The following is a 20180-nucleotide window of genomic DNA, read 5'->3' on the forward strand; positions in this document are numbered from 1 at the left end:
CCCAAAATATTGAGCATAAAATAAGTCTTTATGCTGATGATGTTTTACTTTTCCTTCAGAACTCTCAAACGTCTCTCACTCACACGATCACACTCATAAATAAATTCTCAGCACTTTCTGACTACTCTATCAATTGGTCTAAGACCACATTACTGCCCATTAACTGCAGAGTCCAGAATATACCTGCGATCACTTTACAGTCAGGAAATATTAGATATTTAGGTATAAACATTTCTTCCAGGCTCTCAGAGCTAACAAAGCTAAATTATGTGCAATTATTAAAGACAGTAGAGGACGATCTCTCTCGTTGGAAGTCCTTACCTATATCACTTATGGGGAGAGTTACAACCATTAAAATGATGATACTACCAAAAGTTAATTATTTGTTCTCAATGATCCCCTTAAAACCATCTGCTACTTGGTTTAAGTCACTAGATTCATGCATCTCCAAATTTCTGTGGAAAAACAAACCACCACGTATTAGTTTAAAAACCCTACAGAAGACCAAGGACTGTGGTGGATTAGATTTACCTAATTTTCAGCACTATTCCTTAGCCAATAGGTTACAGTATATATCAAAATGGTTTAAACCTAACCCAATAGATGAACCATGGATAAATATAGAACAAGCATTGTGTGATAATCTGGAAATCTCTGACCTGCCACTTATTAGTCAAAACGTAAAAAATCACAAATGTTTCAAAAGCATTAACATCAGCACCTCTCTGACAGCCTGGTGGGAAATTCTTAAAATAACAAAGTCTTCAATTGTCCCATGTAAGCTTACACCCATCTGGAACAATCCTGACATACTGCAAAACAAAAAAATGCTAAATTTTACTCTGTGGAAGATCAAAGGAATCAAACATCTGGAACATATAATCCAAAATGGACATTTTATTTCATTTGATGAGGTCATATCACAACACGAGATAGGCAACAATAAATTCCTAGAATATCAACAACTTAAGTCTATAATAACAAAGAAATATATCCTCCACCAACCAGACTTACAACTTACAACTAGGGTAGCAGAATTTCTAAGCATCTGCACCCCAAAACTACTATCAAAAATATATAAATTATTGTCTAAAATAGATGACACAATGTCTCTTCTATCCTCAAAATGGGAGGCAGATTTATCCATCAGTTCTAGTCATAGCTTCTGGCCACAAATATGTTTGAACACCTTCAGAATGACTCAGAATTCTAATTTACAGCTCATACAATACAAAATTCTTCATAGAACACACTATACAGGACAAAGGATGTCCAGGATGGGTCTAACACACTCAAACATCTGCTCACAGTGCACAGATAACACACCTGATGATTATGCACACACTTTGTGGTTCTGTGCGCCTGTCCAGAAGTTCTGGCTTGAAGTCTGTGAGGACCTATCAACATGGCTAAAGTGTAGCATCCCTGCATGCCCCACACTGTGCATACTGGGTGACTTAGACAACATCAACATGGAAATTGACTCAGCACACATGGTTCTCACAGTGTTATGTATCGCAAAGAAAACTATTCTCATGAACTGGAAAGCGAAGAACAATCTGTGTATTAACCAGTTTAGAAATTTTCTTTTAGACTATATTAGCATGGAAACAATGTCTGCCTCCTCAAAACAGCAATTGGCTGAATTTAATTCTCTCTGGTTCCCGCTGATTAGCTTTATCACTTAGTGGTGGTGGTGGGTTGCTGTCCCGTCGCTCTGGGCGGTTGGGTGTGTGCTGGGGGGGGCTGTGTGGCTTCGGGCGTCTGGTGGTCTCTCGGGTCGTGGGGACCAGGTTGGTCATTGCTGGGGGGGACTGTGTGTCGGGCTTGGAGGGCAGTTTTGGGGGCTTGCGGGTGGGACTGTCTTGCGGTGTGGGGCGGGGTCCCTTAGGGGCCTTGGGGTGGTGGCTGCTGGCTCTATGCCGGGTGGCCGGGCCGCTCTGGCGTGGGTGGTGGTGCTGGGCCTGGGCCCTGGTGGCTGGGCGCTGCCTTGCGCCCGGGGGGGGGCCCTGCCTGTGCCTGGGGGGGCTGGGTTGCCCTGGACGCGCCACAGTATGGGTGGGTTGGTGCAGGTCCTGGTGCCGGGCTTGTTACTCTGGGACCTCCAAGGTGTCCGCAGATGGTTGTTTTTTTTTCAGGGTGTTGGGGCGTGCGGTGGGTGATGGGTACCTTCTGGGGGTACAGTAGCTCCCGGAATATGGTCGCTGCAGGCCCCGAGCCTGGTGGACATCAGCCCCTCCTGCCCTGGGTTGGCTCCCAGGTAGAAGGCAAAGGAAGAAAAGGTCCGGAAGGATTTGCACATGCCTGCTCTCACCATGTACAACACTATGGCAGGTTTCTCAGGGTGTGGCTGGGGTCAAGGCCAAGACTCAAGAGGTTGGGCAGAGGACACGGGGGCTTTCCACCAAACGATCGCAACCATTGCTTCCTCTGTGGAAAGATTGGACATTGCTGGACTTCCCGGTGGCTGCGAGCCAGGGTGCCCACAGGTACCAGGAGGATTGATGGGAGAAAGGTCTCTCGTTGATAGGCTTAAGGAGGGAGGTGTCACACACACACACACACGGTCACTGTAGTGAAGTAAATATGGTTGCTACTGATATAGGACACACAGCTCTTGGCAATGAAGAATAGCTTCCTGCTCAAGATAAGAACGATACAATTTTGAAAGCTGTGACTTATTTGGAGAACAAGCTTAAACATTCTGAAGCTATGTATGTATAGTATGCTGATAAAAGTGATACATTTACTCAGCTGATTCTTACTGTTGCTGGCCAGCCCATTTCTTTCCTACTTGACTCCGGAGCAACTAGGTCTGTCATTCAATTGTCTGCTTTTCCTGATAACAAGCTAAAAATGAGTGGAAACCATGTCAATTCTGTGGGTGCATCAGGCCAGGTAGTGAAGGAAAAGTTAACCATTCCTCTCTGTTGTGTTACCCCGCAAGGACAATCAGTGAAGCAGGCTTTTTTCACTTTCCGAATTGTGTCCCATCAATTTGCTTGGCAAAACCCTTATATTTGTATCAATGGAAAATTGAGTGCACACCAGTGATGACAGATCTGATACAAAACATTTGCAACTCCAGTTGACACCAATTTTATGTCACCTTCAGACTTACGTTGCACTGCTTCCGTGTCTAACAGGCCTGACAAACCTTATGAGGAGAACTGGTTTCGTGTGATCTAACTATTGTGATTACTGATCTGTTCTGGAACACACATATCTGCTTTGTTGGTAACTCTTACACTGGACCAGGACAAACTTTACATTCTCTACAACTCTGAACCTCGTGTTTCACTCTCAAAACACACACAAGACAAATGGCAAGACTTAGGAAACAGTGTACAAATATGTGTGACTGGACACTTACTTCAGACAAGCACAATTTGTATTCAGAGTCTCTGCAAGCTTTTAAGAGAATCTTATCAGTCTCTTTTCTACACCACACGAACAGTGCAGCTTCTCTCACAAACAGATACAGACACTTTTCCTTTCAGAAAAAGCTGAAGCAGACATTCCTGCTCCACAAGAAGTATCCACCAGAACTATGGGCCTCACACAAATATGATGTTGGACTAATAAAGAATTGTGAACCTGTAGTGATAACACCAAAATCTGATTATAGACCTTGTCAGCCTCAGTATCCATTGAAACCTGAGGCGATTGCTGGTATTACCCCTGTGTTTGAATCTTTGTTGATAACTGGTGTGATTGTTCCATGTCCAAACTCCCCTGTGAGGATCCCGGTCTTCCCTTCGAAAAAGATTAGGGAGGCGGGACAACCCAAAGAATGGAGATTTGTACAGGACCTACAGGCTCATGCTCCTAATGTTCCCAATCCATTCAGTATTCTTAGGTTCCTCCAACAGCAGAGTTTTTTTTCTGTGATTCATTTAGCTAATGCCTTTTTTAGTGTTTGTCTGGTTTGCTTTCACCTTTAATGGAAAGCCATACACTTTCACTTATCTGTGTCAGGGCTACCGTGAAAGCCCCACAATTTTGCTGCTTTAAAATCTTGTCTTGACTCTCTCACACCACTCTTTTATAATATGTTGATGATCTGCAGCCCTACAGCTGAACAATGTGAAAAGGACATGGTAGGCATGACAGGGTGCAGCAGCTACAGTAACTCCAAACACTCAGTAAGTAACAGTAAGTCCAGCAACATCGTGACAGCTGAGGGCAACCATGTGCTCACAGAGGAGCTGAACCATTTCTTTGCACGCTTCGGAAAAAAACAGATAGTTGTAGCTCGAGCATAGCACTACACGGTGGCAGATCTAAGATTTTTCTGAATAAGGGGCCATCAAGGGGCCACAGTATTCATAGAGGGGCCAAATATTTGTCCAACATCATTGGAGAACATGCAAACTTCTTCTTCTGTAAGCTTTATTTACGCTGGACATTCCTATATGGCTCATTAGCGCCACTAGTGTTTCGGCATGGAATTGTATCCACCTATAATCAGATCATCGCTCTCGGACAAAGGACAGATGAGTGACAGGACAGGGGCACTTCAGGGGGTGCTTCTTCACTACGATCTTCAACACCTCAATGTCCCAGTCCCTCATCTCATCATACCTAAAAGCGGCCACAAAAGCCCAAAAAGACCGCCATCAGTATAATCAACAACTACTGACCAGTTGCTCTGATACCTATCATAATTAAGTGTTTTGAGAAACTGGTCTGACGCTACATCGTGTCTTGCCTCCCACCCACATTCAACTCATTCCAGTTCACATACAGAGCTAATAGATCGACAGAGGATGCCATCGCTACAGTGTTCCATACTACCATCTCAAACCTGGAACAGCACAGGCATCATGCAAGGCTGACAGCAAAAATTACTGGATATTGGACTCTCCTTCACCACCTGCTGCTGGATCAAAGACTTTCTGCCTAACTGGGTACAGAGAATCAGAGTGGGCGCTGGAGCACATGCCCCTTTGGCCCTTTCTGCCCTTTCTTCCAAAGTGCCCTGACGTGCCCAGACGACGTGCCATGCGGCTAAGTGCTGCTAAGATGCTAGAGAGAGCCCAACTGATGGTCCGGTGAGTAGGTTTTGCAGCAGTATTTGTTTGTGCACGCCACGGTGTATTCTTGCAAGATGACTGACGAAGTTTGTGAAGGGAGCAGCGTGTGTGTTCGTCTGACTCTGCACACACCTCTTATAAGGTATAGCTGCTAATTAACCACACACAGCCTGCTGAGGGAGAAAAAGTATGTCTCTATGCCTGTATGTATGGCTTACTTTGCACATGGGCAAAGTGCATTAGAGAGATAATATTATCTCTTTTATTATCATATAATTTTTCTGTCAAGTGAGTTGCAGTGTTTTTCCTACATGTATGTTTCTAGAGGCAATGAGGCATAGGCTATTTTACTAAAACTATGCAATGTACATGCTTATTCAAATAATATTGGACTATATTAGTATAAATACAACAACAATGACAATAATAGTTATAATAATTTTAATTGCGATTTTCTCAACCTCTCATTTACACAAATCAGTTCTTGTTTATAACATTTTGTATACACACAAATTAAATATAATATGCACAAATATAAAGTATATAACTTTTATAACCTTGCTGTCTTAGGACAGATTATGAATCTGCACCTTGGAGGAAATTTGTAGCTATAAAGTATATGTCTTGAAAAAGTATGAAATGTCACTGTGTGTTTGTTTGTGTGTATGAGTGTTTTATGTGCATCAGACTATAGTTTATCAATCATATTTCATTCTGCGGAGATGCCTCGTAAGGAGAGGATATTAAAACAAAAGGAGCTGCATGAGACTGTGAAAGGCAGTGGCTCACCAGCTGGATGATAAAGAGCACAAAAGGTAAGAATAACATGTACCAGCTAATTACACTGTAGAGGTATTCATTTAGAGAAAACAACAATAACAAGCACAATTTCAGTGTTGTCGTTCTGTTACATTATGGTGGGTTTACCATTGATTTGGTGTAAGAGATGTTAATTCAATAAATCAAACAGAAAATTGTGCCTTGTTTCCAGACGGACGGAGTGAGTGATGATAGGTCAGATAAGGAGATGGAAGGAGAAAAAGATGAAGACATTGTGCCACAGAGAAATGAGAGTTTGCTGGGAACAGAAAGCCAGGGGGAGACGAAGGCTGGACGAAAGTGTAAGAGATTATTGAGGAGCCCACAGAGAATACTGAAGTAGAGGAAGCAGCTAGCCAGGAGACACAGGTTTGACCGAGAGAGGCAGAGACTGAATTACAGACAACACAAAATGTTGAGGTAGAGGGAGCATCAAGCCAGGAGGAGACTGAAGTTAGAGGGAGGCAAACATTCTCAGACCTACTTGGACTTACACACCCAAATAATCCTGCCCATGTCCTGCAATTACACATCAAATATGATGGGGCCTTCATTCAGTTATGTGACAGTATTGGACCCTATCAACCAGTGCTCTCATTATTTCCAAAGAATGAAGAGGGGCAGTCATTTCAAAAGAAATGGTATGAGAACAACCAATGGCTAGAATATTCCCAAGTCTTGGCGCCATGTTTTGTTTCAGCTGCCGTCTTTTTGTGAATGATAAAAAATACACAAGCCGCAAAAACCTGGAAAACAGAAGGAGTTAATCGGTGAAGAAAGGCTCTAGAGAGGATTAAAGAGCACAGTGCCTCAGAATCTCACATGTGCGGTATGGTGAAGTGGAACACCTTCAAAAAGAAATCAGTGGAGGCAGCTTTCGAAATGGGTGACTGTGCGTTACAAGCTGCAAAAGAAAGGGAAAGAGAAAAAAAACAGAAATTTTGTCCCACTTAGTAGCCATCAATCTTTACCTGGCAAGACAGGGTATGCTTTTAAGAGGAGACGATGAAACCCTGTCAAAATCGAGGTAATTATCTAGAGTTGGTGAAGCTGTTTATCAAATATGACTGTGTAATTAAATTACACCTGGACGCCTCACTTGTCTCACTCCTTTCCAACAGAAGTTAGAATGATATGATCAAAGCTTTGGCCATATCATTTAAATGAGTAATCCATAAAGAAATCCAAGAGAGCAAAGTCTTTTCAATTCTCATGGATGAAACTACAGACCCTGCACACACTGAACAGGTTTCTTATGTTATCAGGTACGTGCATAACATGCAAATCAAGGAGCACTTTCTTCAGATGTAATGTGCATGCCACAAATGGAGATGTTCTTGAAAAGATAGTGATAGCTCTACTGGAAGAAAATGGTCTGAAGTTGGAAAACATCTGGGGTCAAGGATATGATGGCGATGCAAACATGAGTGGACACTTTAAGGGTCTCCAGTCAAGAATTCTAAAAAGAGATAGAAAATTCTTGTACGTACACTGTCAGGCACATTGCCTGACTCTGGTGTTAGTTGAAAGTGCAAAGGCGAACATATAAAGTTTTTCAACTTTTGTGGCCAACTCATCTAAACGACACTCTGCATTTAGCAGAAGCTGTCACACATGCAGTGGGCCTGCAGAGAAACTGCCCTTCACACTCTGAGGAAGGTCCTCCCAGCTGTCATGCAATTTCTTGAGGAAATGACACAGCAAGATCCCCCAGACTATTCAGCAGGTGATGCCATGATCCTTCTCAAGAGCATCAACTTTGAATTCTTCCTGTGTCTGAAGATCACCTGTCCAATCTTCCAGACGAATGCAATGGCTTCTGATGTTTTACAGCAGAATGACATAGACCTGAATGCAGCATACAAAATTGTTGATGGAGTTTTTCAGAAGCTGGTCCACAGCAGAATGGAGGAAGAGTTTGAGAACATGTATAAACAGGCTACAGAGAAGGCTGCATCAGTGGGCCTGGACTGATGCAGAATCTCAACTGCCCCCACCTGGTCAAGCGAGGAGCACGAAAATGCCAGAAAAGTTCAAGGTCATTGCCACAACAGCTAGTGCTGACCACACTTTCCCTACTTTGAAAGACTACTGCCATGTTAAAATGTATTACGTGTTTGTGGACACATTGACAAAAGAGCTTCAGAGAGGCTTCAAAGGAGAATGGGAAATCTTGAATGCCCTCCACTGCCTGAGAAATGAGAAATGGAAAACAGCAAAAATTCCAACAAAGGCACTGCAAGCTGTGAAAAAACACTGAAGAAGAGGACAAGTTGCAGACAGAACTTAAGGTCTTCCATGCTTTATACTCATGCCCCTCACCAATCAGTGTGACATATATTCTTTCAGTGGTCAAAGAAAACAATGCACATCTGGTTTTCCCTGACTTGACTGAGCTGCTGAAGATATACGGCACACTTCCGGTGTCTACTGCAACTGTGGAACTATCTTTCTCAAAGCTGAAGCTGGTGAAAAAAAAAACTTTGCACCCTTTGTACAGAGGAGAGATTGTCAGAGCTTCTTTTACTGGCAATTGAGAAGGATATTTCAATCAACCACAGTGAAGTCATTGACATTTTTCAGAGCATGGGCAACAAGAAGTTGCTGTTATAACTGCAACAAAGAAAAGTGTCACTTTGTGATGTGTAAAAAACACAGAGAGATAGAGACAAACACAAAGACACAGACAGACACAGACAAACACAGACAGACACAGCCGCACACACCCCTCCTCTACTCTCTTTCTCCCATTATTAATGTTGAGTTTATATATAATACAATAATATACAATATGAACACTGTATATTAATAAGAACAGGATGAAACATTTCAAGTTGAAGTCATGTCTGTGTAAAAATAAATGGTTGTATTTGGTTTTACTGAGGTTAGAAACCAAAAATACAGCTGTGAAATTAAAATAAAGAGGTTTCAGAATTGTTCCATTTTTGTCCTCCAATTTTATTAAAACTGAAAAGCAAGGACTCCAGGAAGAGTAGCCACAGTTGAACAGTCCAGTGTCTAATGGTGATCTGTACACTGGCTGAAATTTACTCCACAAAAAGGGCAAAACATCGTTCAGTTAGCATAAACTATACTAAGAAAAACACATTCAGCGCAGTCCTTGCCATAAAAAATCACCGCTGACTTTCCACGTGAAGCAGGACTACAAATTCAGTTGTTTGTACAAGACGTTTGGGTCACCGTGACGTCACTTCCGGCCGTTAGGACCTTCCCTTTCCTGTTGTCCTTGGAGTTTTGTGTCTGCATTTGTACAAGTTTTTTTTTTAAATATAAATTTGCTTCCCCAAAATGTTTTTTTTTTTTTTTTTTGCTAAAATGTTTTTTTTTAATGTGAATTTGTTTCCTAAAATTTAAATTTGTTTTTAAAAATTAAAACTTGTTTTTCAAAAATACATTTGTTTCCTAAAATTTCATGTTTCTTAAAATGTTTTTTTTTTCATTTGTTAATGTGTTTTTTGAATTGTAAATGTGTTTTGCACTTCTCAGCCACCGTAGCTCTTGCTATCTTTATGTTGCACTTCTATTTTTGACTGAACCGCATCAAGCTCAACAGAGCAGATTGCACCAGCACAGGAAATCTGACACAGAATCAACAAAATAAACTTCCGCTACAATTAAACAAACATAGAAACTGACTTGCACACTTATGATAGAAGCAGAAAAGTAGAGGATAGATAGTCAGATCAACAGGTTCTTCCATGTGGGAGAAGCAAATTAAGCTGTTTATTGTTGTTTTTTCCTTCATACACAGTTAATCGTGATAATCCGTCCTTTCCGGATTATTGCGGGATCTAGCGATCTCACGTGTATACGGTGTAGGTACCAGATGTGCTCGGGTTACCAGATCTGCTCGGGGCCCTGCGCCTATTGGCTGGACGTTGGCACGATGACGTAAGGGAATGTGATTGGGAATGTGATTGGTCCGGACAACTTACTGAAGAGGTAAAAAAATCAACCTATTGAAGTCGTTTTCGCGGCTCTTCGTAGGAAACATGGACGGCTTTTACAAAGAAATCCAGCATTATCTTTCGAAAGGGACTTCACCCCGAGCACATCTGATTCTTATGAAATGGGACGCAATGTAGTTTGTAATAAAGTTAGAGTTTCTATTAAATAACCTCATATTGGCATTCATAAAATGTAAATAGTGGGGTAAACGTAAACCCAAACAGGCGCAGGGCCCCGAGCAGATCTGGTAACCCGAGCACATCTAGTACCTACATCGGCTGGCTCGCAAACCAGCACTCCGCTACAGTTACGGTGGGGACTGACGCCGGGCAGAGGACGGAGCAAAACCGTGGTGCAGCCATTACGCGGCGGTTATGTCCCCGGTGGAAATCCCAAGTCTCTCTTATCCAACATAACGCACAATACTCGTTAAAATGAAAACTCTTTGCTGCTGTCGGCACTGCTCTGAAGAAATTCAAAATAAAAGCGCGCAGTGTGACCATTACTGGGCGCTCACACCAAAAGCGAGAAAATCGCCTGTGGTCGCTCACACCAAAAGAGACTTTCGCAAACAAAGCGACCGAAGGGGCGTGTCTTTCAAACAGCAGGCATATATAATAATCCATCTATACATCGGTTCCCTCTTTCACCATGGACCGCACTCTGGGCAGCCTTCTTGTGTGAGTGCCCTATTAAAATCATATGTTAATGTCAACAACAACAACAGATTCATAATTCTCAAAAAATGACAGGGGGCCATTCTTTGATCTTTGAAATTATGTTTTTAATAAACAGAATTAAATTCAAAGCAAAAACATTGTGCACTGAAAAATAATAACAATTTTTTTTCAAAAATAGACTTTATTAAGGGGGCTGCACGGTGGTGTGGTGGTTAGCACTGTCACCTCACAGCGAGAAGGCTCCAGGCGCAATCCCCGCCTAGGGCCCCCTGTGTGGAGCCTGCATGCTCTCCCCATGTATGCGTGGGCCCTCCCCGGGCACCCCAGCCCCCTCCCACCATCCAAAAACATGCATGTTAGGTTAATTGGTGACTCTAAATTGTCTTTAGGAGTGTGAGTGTGTGTGGTTGTTTGTCTCTATGTGGCCCTGTGATGGACTGGTGACCTGTCCAGGGTGTACGCCGCCCAATGACTGCTGGGAAAGGCTCCAGCCCCCCCACAACCCGACTGACAGATTGACGGTATAGAAAATGGATGGATGGACTTTATTAATATTATTTTTATATTCAGTACTTCAAAACTTGGGTCACAGATATTAGCCGCATTCGGACAGAGAGTTCTAAGAACATTCCACTTAGAATTTAGTTATAAGAACCCCAGGGGAACTGTTTCATTTTGCTTTCGCACATGAGTCAGGGACCTTGACAGGGACTGATGTGATGCAACCATCTGCGACAGACGTGTTACTTTAGCGCCACACTCAACAACAAAACCCGCGAAAAGTAAGGAGAGAAAAAAACACCACCACCACGGAGCTAATATGGAGAGCGAGGAGGCCACCGTGTTCATGGTCTGCATGACGGTTATATTATTCATAGACGATCACATCAGGCGTCTAAGATCGAGGCTGGAAGAGCACACAGCGAGAGTCAGGAGACGAAGAATCGAGCAGTGGGCGATACTTCTTCATTTCATGAAGGAAAGGAGGAGAGCAGAGCGCCGTAGACAAAGGAAACGACGTCTAAGTTTAACTTATTAAACATGCGCCAGTTGTGTCCGTGTCATATGAGTAAACATTTCAGACAAGGGGCGTAGCTATCAACCACCAAACACCTATGTCATCTGTTCCTGTGGAAACCAGAAAAGACCCTGCCTCGGAGAAGGAGCTAAAATGGTTATAGGAACTGAGGGCCATGGTCCCTAGTTCCTGTATGTCTGAATGTGCTAAAAAAATGGCCCTATTCCTGAAAAGGTTATAGGACCTGCAAAAGGTTCCTACAGTGGGATTGCGCCTATTGTTACCAACACTTGTTTAACTGTAATGCTATCCTTACTCGCTCAATTTGGCCAGGCTTCGGGGTTTAGACTAAATTTACACAAGAGTGAACTTTTTCCTGTGAATACAGAGGCACTAGCTTTAAAATATACCAGCCTCCCCTTTAAGATTGTGGAAAATAATTTTGTCTACCTTGGTGTTACAATTACAAGGAAACACAATTGTCTCTTGAAAGAAATTTTTTTATACTCTACTAAATAACATGGAAGAGCCCTTGATGCACTGGTCACCACTGTCTACATCCCTGGTGGGCCTGATCAACTCTGTTAAAATGAACATCCTCCCTAAATTTTTATATATCTTTCAATCTATACCAGTCTTTATTCCCAAATCTTTCTTTGACTCAATCATAGCGGCCTATATATGGAGGGGCAAGCGCCCGAGACTAAATAATCAAAAAAAGATGGAGGAATGGCGCTGCCCAATTTCCGTCTTTACTACTGGGCTGACTGTCCAACATGGGTGAGGATGGAATTGAGTTCTATCCAAAATGTTTCTATTTTAGCTCTGCTTGGATCGCCTTCTTCTACCTTCTTTAACTTTATTTATTTATATATTCATCCTATGTGTTTGTTTATTTACTTATTTTATTTTTATTATTAGCATTTATTTTCACCTGGATGCCTTCCTGGTGAGGTGTTCCGGGCACATCCCACTTGGAGGAGACCCCGGGGAAGACCCAGGACACATTGGAGAGACTATGTCTCTCGGCTGGCCTGGGAACGCCTCGGCGTCCCCCCGGAAGAGCTGGAGGAAGTGGCCGGGGACAGGGACGTCTAGGTTTCTCTGTTAAAGCTGCTGCCCCCGCGACCCGACCCTCGGATAAGCGGCAGATGATGGATGGATGGATGGATTTTTATTTTTATTATTTATTTATCTTGCAACTCAATACTTGACTTCCAGCAGTTCCCTACAACACTCCAGGAATAATACCCCTCTGGAATCATGGTTAGTAGGTGTGGCTAGTGGGAGGGGAAGGATGTTTATGTTGAATCACTCTGAAAAATGTACAATGTATGAGCATATATGTATGTGTGATGTGATACATGTAAAATTCAGTAGAAATATTTGAGAGAGAAATTAACAGTGAACAAGAGACAGCGTAACAAGGAAATGGTGACTGAGAACAACAGGAATACAACTACATGCAATGGTTGGGCACAGAACAAAGGAAAACCTGGAGTATATATACTGAGGAGTAAATTACACGAATGGCAGGGTAGGCAATCAGCAACCGAAGACCAGGTGTGACACAGGAAGTAAATACAACTTAATATAGGGTAAGCTGTACAAAATATAACAGGAAATCTAAATGCATGAAGAAAACCAATGACAAAATGGGAAAACTAGAACATAGGAAAACCAAGAAACAGTCAGTGGTCCAATCGAAAGAGTGCAGATTGTTTCTGTCACAGAAAGGAGATTGTTCCTGACAGCAGAGGGACAGGAATCTCTAGTTTTCAATCCAGGATGCAACAAAACACACCTGTCTTCACCCAAAGTATGTTTTGGTTCACTCAGTGGGTTGTAGTACAATGTTTTGACTTCAATTAAAGTTTTCAAACCTTTCATTTTCAAACAAATATTTAAGAGTTAAATGTGCTTTTCATAAAACCATTAGTTTAAAAAATAAAAACTTGAGCTATCAACAAAACCTGAAGAAATATCATCTGTGATGTTGTCAAAGATGTGTTTAATGTATTCCTCAGACATCTACAGAGACTGGTGTCAGAAACCGGCAGGACACAAGACACAGATACAGGGTTTTCACAATAAGTCAGTTTATTTATATATAAACCACTTATGAGTCTCCAGGACAGAGAAATCAAGAGGCTGTGAAATACTAACACACTAACCCCAATAACTAGTATGAGGCTAGTGTGACTAAAACTTTATCAAAAACAAATCTTACTCCATTCCAGGAGTAAAACTGAAAGCGCTTTAAAAGATTATAAGATATCTAAATGCGGTCTACTAAAGAGGCGGTACAAAATCAAAGATGCTCTCCCGGTAAACGGAGGCACGAAGAATAATACAAAACTCAAAATGACTCCACTAACGGAGGCACTATGAAACTTTACCAGACACTATAATTTCTCCTTTAACGGAGGCTCTATGAAAACTTAACATGAAACAAAACTCACTCTTTCTAACGGAGGCACTATGAAACTTTACAAGAACTAATGCAATCGCTCCTTTCACGGAGGTGCTATGAAGCTTTAACAAACAAACAACACTTCTAAACGGAGAAAGCCAAACAGGCTGTGAAAACTTAACAAGACTAAACTATGGCTATGGTTCAAAAGCTTACAAACAAAAAATCACTCTGTTGGAGGGAACGCTTATTCGCTTGGTCGTGAAATTCAAGGCTATGGAATACAAGGTAAGGCTAGCAACTCTTACATGGATTGTTACAACACACTGGCACGGGACATAGGGAGACTCAGACCATATATACACATGAGGGAAACACTCTGGGATCAAGGAAGACAATCAGACAGGTGACACATGAGGAAGGGCAAGAGACCTCAAACGAAAGGGAAGGTTAATCTTTGAAATTAAAACAGGAAATGACGAGACAAGACATGGTTTAAAACAAAAGACCTCAACGGGTCATGACAACTGGTATGCAAACCAAAAACGTTGTGCCGTAAGATGAGATCTGCCCTCAGTCAAAGAAGCTCTTGTTGGATAAAGTAAAACTACCAATATCTTTTCTTTTCCTTTGTGCAGTCTACCAACCACATGTCAATCTTGCTCATGTTGTCAATAAATAAAAGAGTAGACACAACAGGGGCAGAAGATCCTAATAAGTGGGTCCTGTAAAATACGTTTTATTATTATTATTTAAATTTTTGGGAATCCTGTTTTTTTTTAACTTTTTTTCTCTTATTTTATGACCCAAAACAGTGTGTTTTACTGTAAATGACAAAAATGAAGGACTCCAAGTGACACCAAAATGTTATCAATGAGTAAATTAACATATAGAAATATGGTCTAGATTAAAAAAAAACGTAAGTTACCCTTTAAGCTGTAGGACGAGTTAGTCCTTGTGGGTTAGTTCCTTGTTAATTGTCAAAAATTTGCAGAACAACAGTCACATAAAAGTAATTTAAAAAAAATTACATGTCGCGTAGACGCGGGTCGTAAGGGCTGTGATTGGTCTGCTCAGAACATAATTTCCAGCAGTTGCTTTTTCCGATCTTAATGGCTGTATACGGCGAAGAAGCTTGTCAAATCGGCCCGTTGACAGTGGAAAATATCGAAAGTGCATTTGTTCATCCAGGTTGTAAATTCACCCATTCAGCCTTGACCGGTTTAGTGGTCGAACAGACCAACTCCGCAAACGTCTTCTCTGTCCCCTGCACTTCAACATTTGCAATATAAGCATTTGTTCTTCAATATTGATGAGCTCCAACTGCAAATACAGCTGCTCCATCTCGGTTGCCATTATTTACTGTTGTTAACTGTGACCGGAAGAAAAAGCAAGGATTCAGCTATAACCCCTGAAACCACACAAACACACAGCCACACCTCCCTACCGGCATGGTATGTTCCCTCGAATGCAGAACTTCGAAAAAGAAATCATGTAGTTCAGTGGGGGTAGCAACACCCATTCCAAAATCCCTCCATTCCGACATCCCACCATTCCGACATCCCGCTATTCCGACATCCCACCATTCCATCTACTTAGATGACATCCTTATCTTCTCTCGGTCTCTCAAGGAACACCGTCAGCATGTGAGGTTAGTTCTCCAGCGTCTGCTTCAAAATAAGCTATATGTCAAACCAGAGAAATGCGAGCTCCACGCCCCCTCCGTCAGCTTTCTTGGTTACATCATCACTCAAGGCCAGCTGGAGCCTGACCCTGTCAAAATAAGAGCCGTCGCCGACTGGCCCCCTCCCGAGAACCGCAAGGATCTACAACGCTTCCTGGGTTTCGCCAACTTCTACTGCCGCTTCATAAGGAATTACAGTAAAGTAGCCGCCCCACTTACCCATCTGACCTCCACCAAGATCACCTTCCGGTGGACCCCTGAGTCCGACAGCGCTTTCTCCCAGCTTAAGTCTCTCTTCACGAGTGCCCCCATCCTTAAGCATCCAGATCCTTCCCTCCAGTTTGTGGTGGAGGTTCTCTGATGCAGGAGTGGGAGCGGTGCTGTCACAAAGAGATCCTTCCACTCAGAAACTGCATCCTTGTGCTTTCTTCTCCCGTCGACTCAGCCCAGCCGAAAGTAACTACGACGTGGGAAACCGTGAGTTGCTGGCGGTGGTTCAGGAGTGGAGGCACTGGCTCGAGGGCTGCAAGCAAGCATTTCTTATATGGACAGACCACAAGAACCTCTCTTACCTCCGCTCTGCTCGCCGGCTCAATCCACGTCAAGCCCGCTGGTCGCTGTTCCTCAGCAGGTTCAATTATACGCTGTCTTATCGTCCCAGCAGTCGTAAAACTGGACTCGCTCTCCCGCATTTATTCACGCTCAAGTCCCCAGGATTTGGATCCTATTATTCCCTCGACTTGTGTGGTGGGGGCGGCATCGTGGGAGATTGAGTCGGTGGTGAAGGAAGCTCAGAGGAACGTTCTGGATCCTGGTGGTGGTCCTCCTAATCATTTGTTCGTTCCCCCAGCAGTCCGGTCACAGGTTCTTCAGTGGGGACATTCGTCTAAGCTGATGTGTTATCCAGGAACCCAACGTACCTTAGTCTTTCTCCGCCATCGCTTCTGGTGGCTGGGGATGGTCAGGGATATTCGTGAGTTTGTGGCTGCATGTTCTGTCTGTGCCAGAAGCAAAGCTTCCCATCAGTCTCCTGCTGGTCTGCTGCATTCTCTACCCATCCCCAGCCACCCTTGGTCACATATTGCCGTGGATTTCGTCACCGGGTTACCCCCATCAGAAGGTAACACAGTCATACTCACCATCATCGATTGTTTCTCCAAAGCTGTGCTTTATGTTCCCCTCCCCAAATTACCCTCTGCCTTGGAGACTGCAGATCTTCTGTCCAAGCATGTGTTAAAGCTCCACGGGATTCCCATTGATATTGTGTCTGATCGCGGACCGCAGTTTGCCTCCTGAGTGTGGAGCGGTCTCTCCTCGGGTTATCATCCCCAGACAAACGGCCAGACAGAACGAGCCAATCAGGACCTGGAAGCAGCACTACGATGTGTGACCGCTCATCACCTGGTCTCCTGGAGCTCTTTCCTGCCCTGGATTGAGTATGCACACAACTCCCTCTCATGCTCCGCCACAGGTATGTCCCCATTCATGGCTTGTTACGGCTTTCAACCCCCGTTGTTCCCAGTCCAAGAGGAGGAGGTGGCAGTTCCTTCCATGGAGGAGCATCTCCGGAGGATTCGGGAGGTTTGGATGTTTCCCTCTTCAAGCCTGTCACCACCAGTGACCTCAGCCCTCCGGTCGTAACCCCACCACCCCCCCGGCTCATCGATGATCACCCAGCTTTTACGGTTTCCAGAATACTGGACGTCAGGCCCCGAGGGCGGGGTTTCCAGTATCTGGTTGATTGGGAGGGTTATAGTCCTGAGGAGCGCTCCTGGATCTCGTGCCGCCTGATCCTGGACCTGACGCTCCTCCGGGGTTTTACGAGGCTAACCCGGCCAGGAGGCGTCCGTTGAGAGAGGGGTACTGTGGTGATTATTACCTTTGTTGCCTTCTTTTAGTTATGTTTGTACCTGGGTGCTGGCTGGTTGTCTTCTGTTGTTTTTCAGGCTGGGCTGGACGGCTGGGAGGAGCGCTCTCACCATTCCCACCTGTGCCCTGTTACCAATCTGGCACCCGTTAAAGCCTGCTCTCTCCTGGCCTGTGGTGTCGGATTATTGCCTCACGACGGACGAACACGCATACCAGTTGGATACACCAGTCAGAGATCTGTACCCAGCCCAGCCTGCCACCGAGCCAGCCCGCAGCCCGTATCCGAGCCTGACTGCACGAGTACACACACGAGATCTTCGGAACATGGGAACCACTCATCTCCCGAGCCTTGCGCGGAGTCACCAGGACACGGAGCCTCCTTCCACCTCACCGAATAAATCCCTTTTGACCTCTACCTTCTGTCTCCTGTTCACTTTTGGATCCAGTCCTCTCCAACACCTAACAGTTACATTAATATCTGTATTTTGATATTTGAAATTTCAAGGGATTTTGATAATAGATTATTAAAGTTTGTTTACAAGGCTGTGGGCCTAAAGTTTGTGCGCCCAACTTTAGGGCGTATTTGCGTCGGCATATCATTAGTGCAAAATGTTTTGGGTAAAAAATAGGCTATTAAAAGGAACTGTCGGAATGGCGGTATGTTAAAAAAAACAAAAAACATACAGCCATTCCGACCATAGGAGGAAAAAAGTGTCATAGAAAGAAATTATATTTGGTTAAGAAAAAGCATTTGGCAGTGCTGTTTAATGGGCCAGGGCTTAATGACACTCAATTAGTGGAAAGACATGCCATATCAAACTGATACCATACATAGATATATAGTCACACATTTACATATATAATGCTGAACTGTAAGAAACATTCATTGCACATCTTAATTATTTACCAGATAGCCAGGGAGATTTGATAACATATGTGTAATCCAATGTATTGTTCTATGACCTGGGTATTGTTAAAAATGCTAATTTGTTAGATGAAATCAATATTTTTTTCTGTTTGACTGCATACTTAAATCTCTGTGTTGGCTCAAAAAATATTTTCAGTCCCTATATCTGGGATACAGTGAACTATGGCTGTGACTAGCAGTAGGTTTGGATGTGTTTGTAGAGGTTCTAAAAACAAACTTTATTTGGCTCTTTGTGCAGGAAAGCAAATATAAGAGAAAGCAGATATATCCAATGTAACATATGCAGAGAAAATGTTTGACAGTATGAATAAGAATGGTTAAAGAATGCAAACTAACCGCATGGAGTGGATTTCCCTGATCGATTGGCACCTTGAAGTCAGCTTGGAGCTCATCAAAAGCTGTTATCTGACAAAGAGATAGAAAAAAAGTGATACAATTAGTAAGATTTTGGGATAGCAAAGACAAAATTACTTAGTTTAATGGCATTCTTCTGGCTATAAGCCTGGCCTTTCGCACACCAGACATATCGCTCGTCCAACTCTTTACAGGGTTCCAGTTTGGTCTAATCAGTCCATGGAACTGTCTCCCAAAACTATGTAGTTTTATCCAAATATCTCCTGGCATATTCTGGTCAAGTTTTGATGTTCCTTGTGGTCAAGAGTGTTGTGCATCTTGGAGTCTGACCATAGATTCCTTATTTATTCAGTGCACGTCTTATAGTTCCCACTGAAGCACTAGTACCAGCCTTCATCAGGTCACCCTATAGGTGTCTGGATTCACACAAATGTTTTTCTTGGTTGTCCCAAGTTTCTAAGGGCACTTGCATTTTGGGCTTTCTTCCACAGCCAGACAGGTTTTCAATTGTTCTATAAGTTTTAAACTACCTTACAACACTCCCAATAGTGTCTCTTTGAATATTAATTTTTTTGGAAATCTTCTCATACATGATGAAATAATGCCCCATGTCAGCTTTTGTGGAAGCTCCTGTGTCTTTCCCATGACTGCAACTCACCATGATTATCTTTATTGATTGTGTTTATATAGTCATCACTGCTGAAGCAAAGGAAGGACCATTATAGAGTTCCCAAAGGCTTAATTATGTGTCAACTCCACTTGAGGCTATAAAAGCTGTCAGTTTACACAATATTATATTGGGGTGGAATAAATGTGATACGGGCTATCTTGAAACAAATATACTGTTGCACACAAATACGACGCTGTGCATTTTATTTGTTGATTTTCCTTCAATGAAGAATCTTGCTCTTTGAAAAAACTTAAATCAATAAATCCTTGAAATCTTTTTTTTTTGTGTGTGTGGGGGGGATAAATATTTTTACATATATAAAGATATATATATTCTAGGGCTGGGAACATTTACGCATTATTTTTGAGTTAACTAATGAATTCATTATCGCCAACAATTATTTGTCTACCATTAACGCAGTTTTAAATATTCATTATTTTCCCAGCCTTAGGAAAAGGAAGGAGGGTTGAAAGTCCCTGCCAAAAGTAAGGGGGATTAGAGTCCCTGCTTATTGTCTATTGTCTGTATGTCTATTGTATTTTGTGTTTTTTTGTGTTTTAAGTGTGTCAGTATTTTTACTTTGCTTTTGCGCTGGTTTGAGTGTTCACGGGAAAGGGTGCAACACGCTGTTTTGAGTGTGTGTGTGTGTAGGAGCCATTTTGAGCGTGTGTATGAGAGAAAGGAAAAATGATCGGAAATGAGTTTTGTTGAGTAGGGAACCTAACGGTGTCAACAAATTT

At 42.9% G+C, this 20180-nt stretch overlaps 1 protein-coding gene across 1 annotated transcript in view; it reads right to left on the minus strand.

Annotated features, from left to right (window-relative positions):
* cnih3 (cornichon family AMPA receptor auxiliary protein 3) overlaps positions 1 to 20180 on the minus strand; it is a 148247-nt gene that overhangs the window by 110903 nt on the left and 17164 nt on the right. Inside the window, exon 2 of the mRNA XM_072362624.1 lies at positions 18753 to 18821. Coding sequence (XP_072218725.1) covers positions 18753 to 18821 — 69 coding nt within the window. The remainder of the gene's footprint in view (positions 1 to 18752; positions 18822 to 20180) is intronic.

Source organism: Leuresthes tenuis, unplaced genomic scaffold (genome assembly GCF_036924035.1).
Source record: "Leuresthes tenuis unplaced genomic scaffold, fLeuTen1.0.hap1 SCAF_13, whole genome shotgun sequence".
NCBI lineage: Eukaryota > Metazoa > Chordata > Actinopteri > Atheriniformes > Atherinopsidae > Leuresthes > Leuresthes tenuis.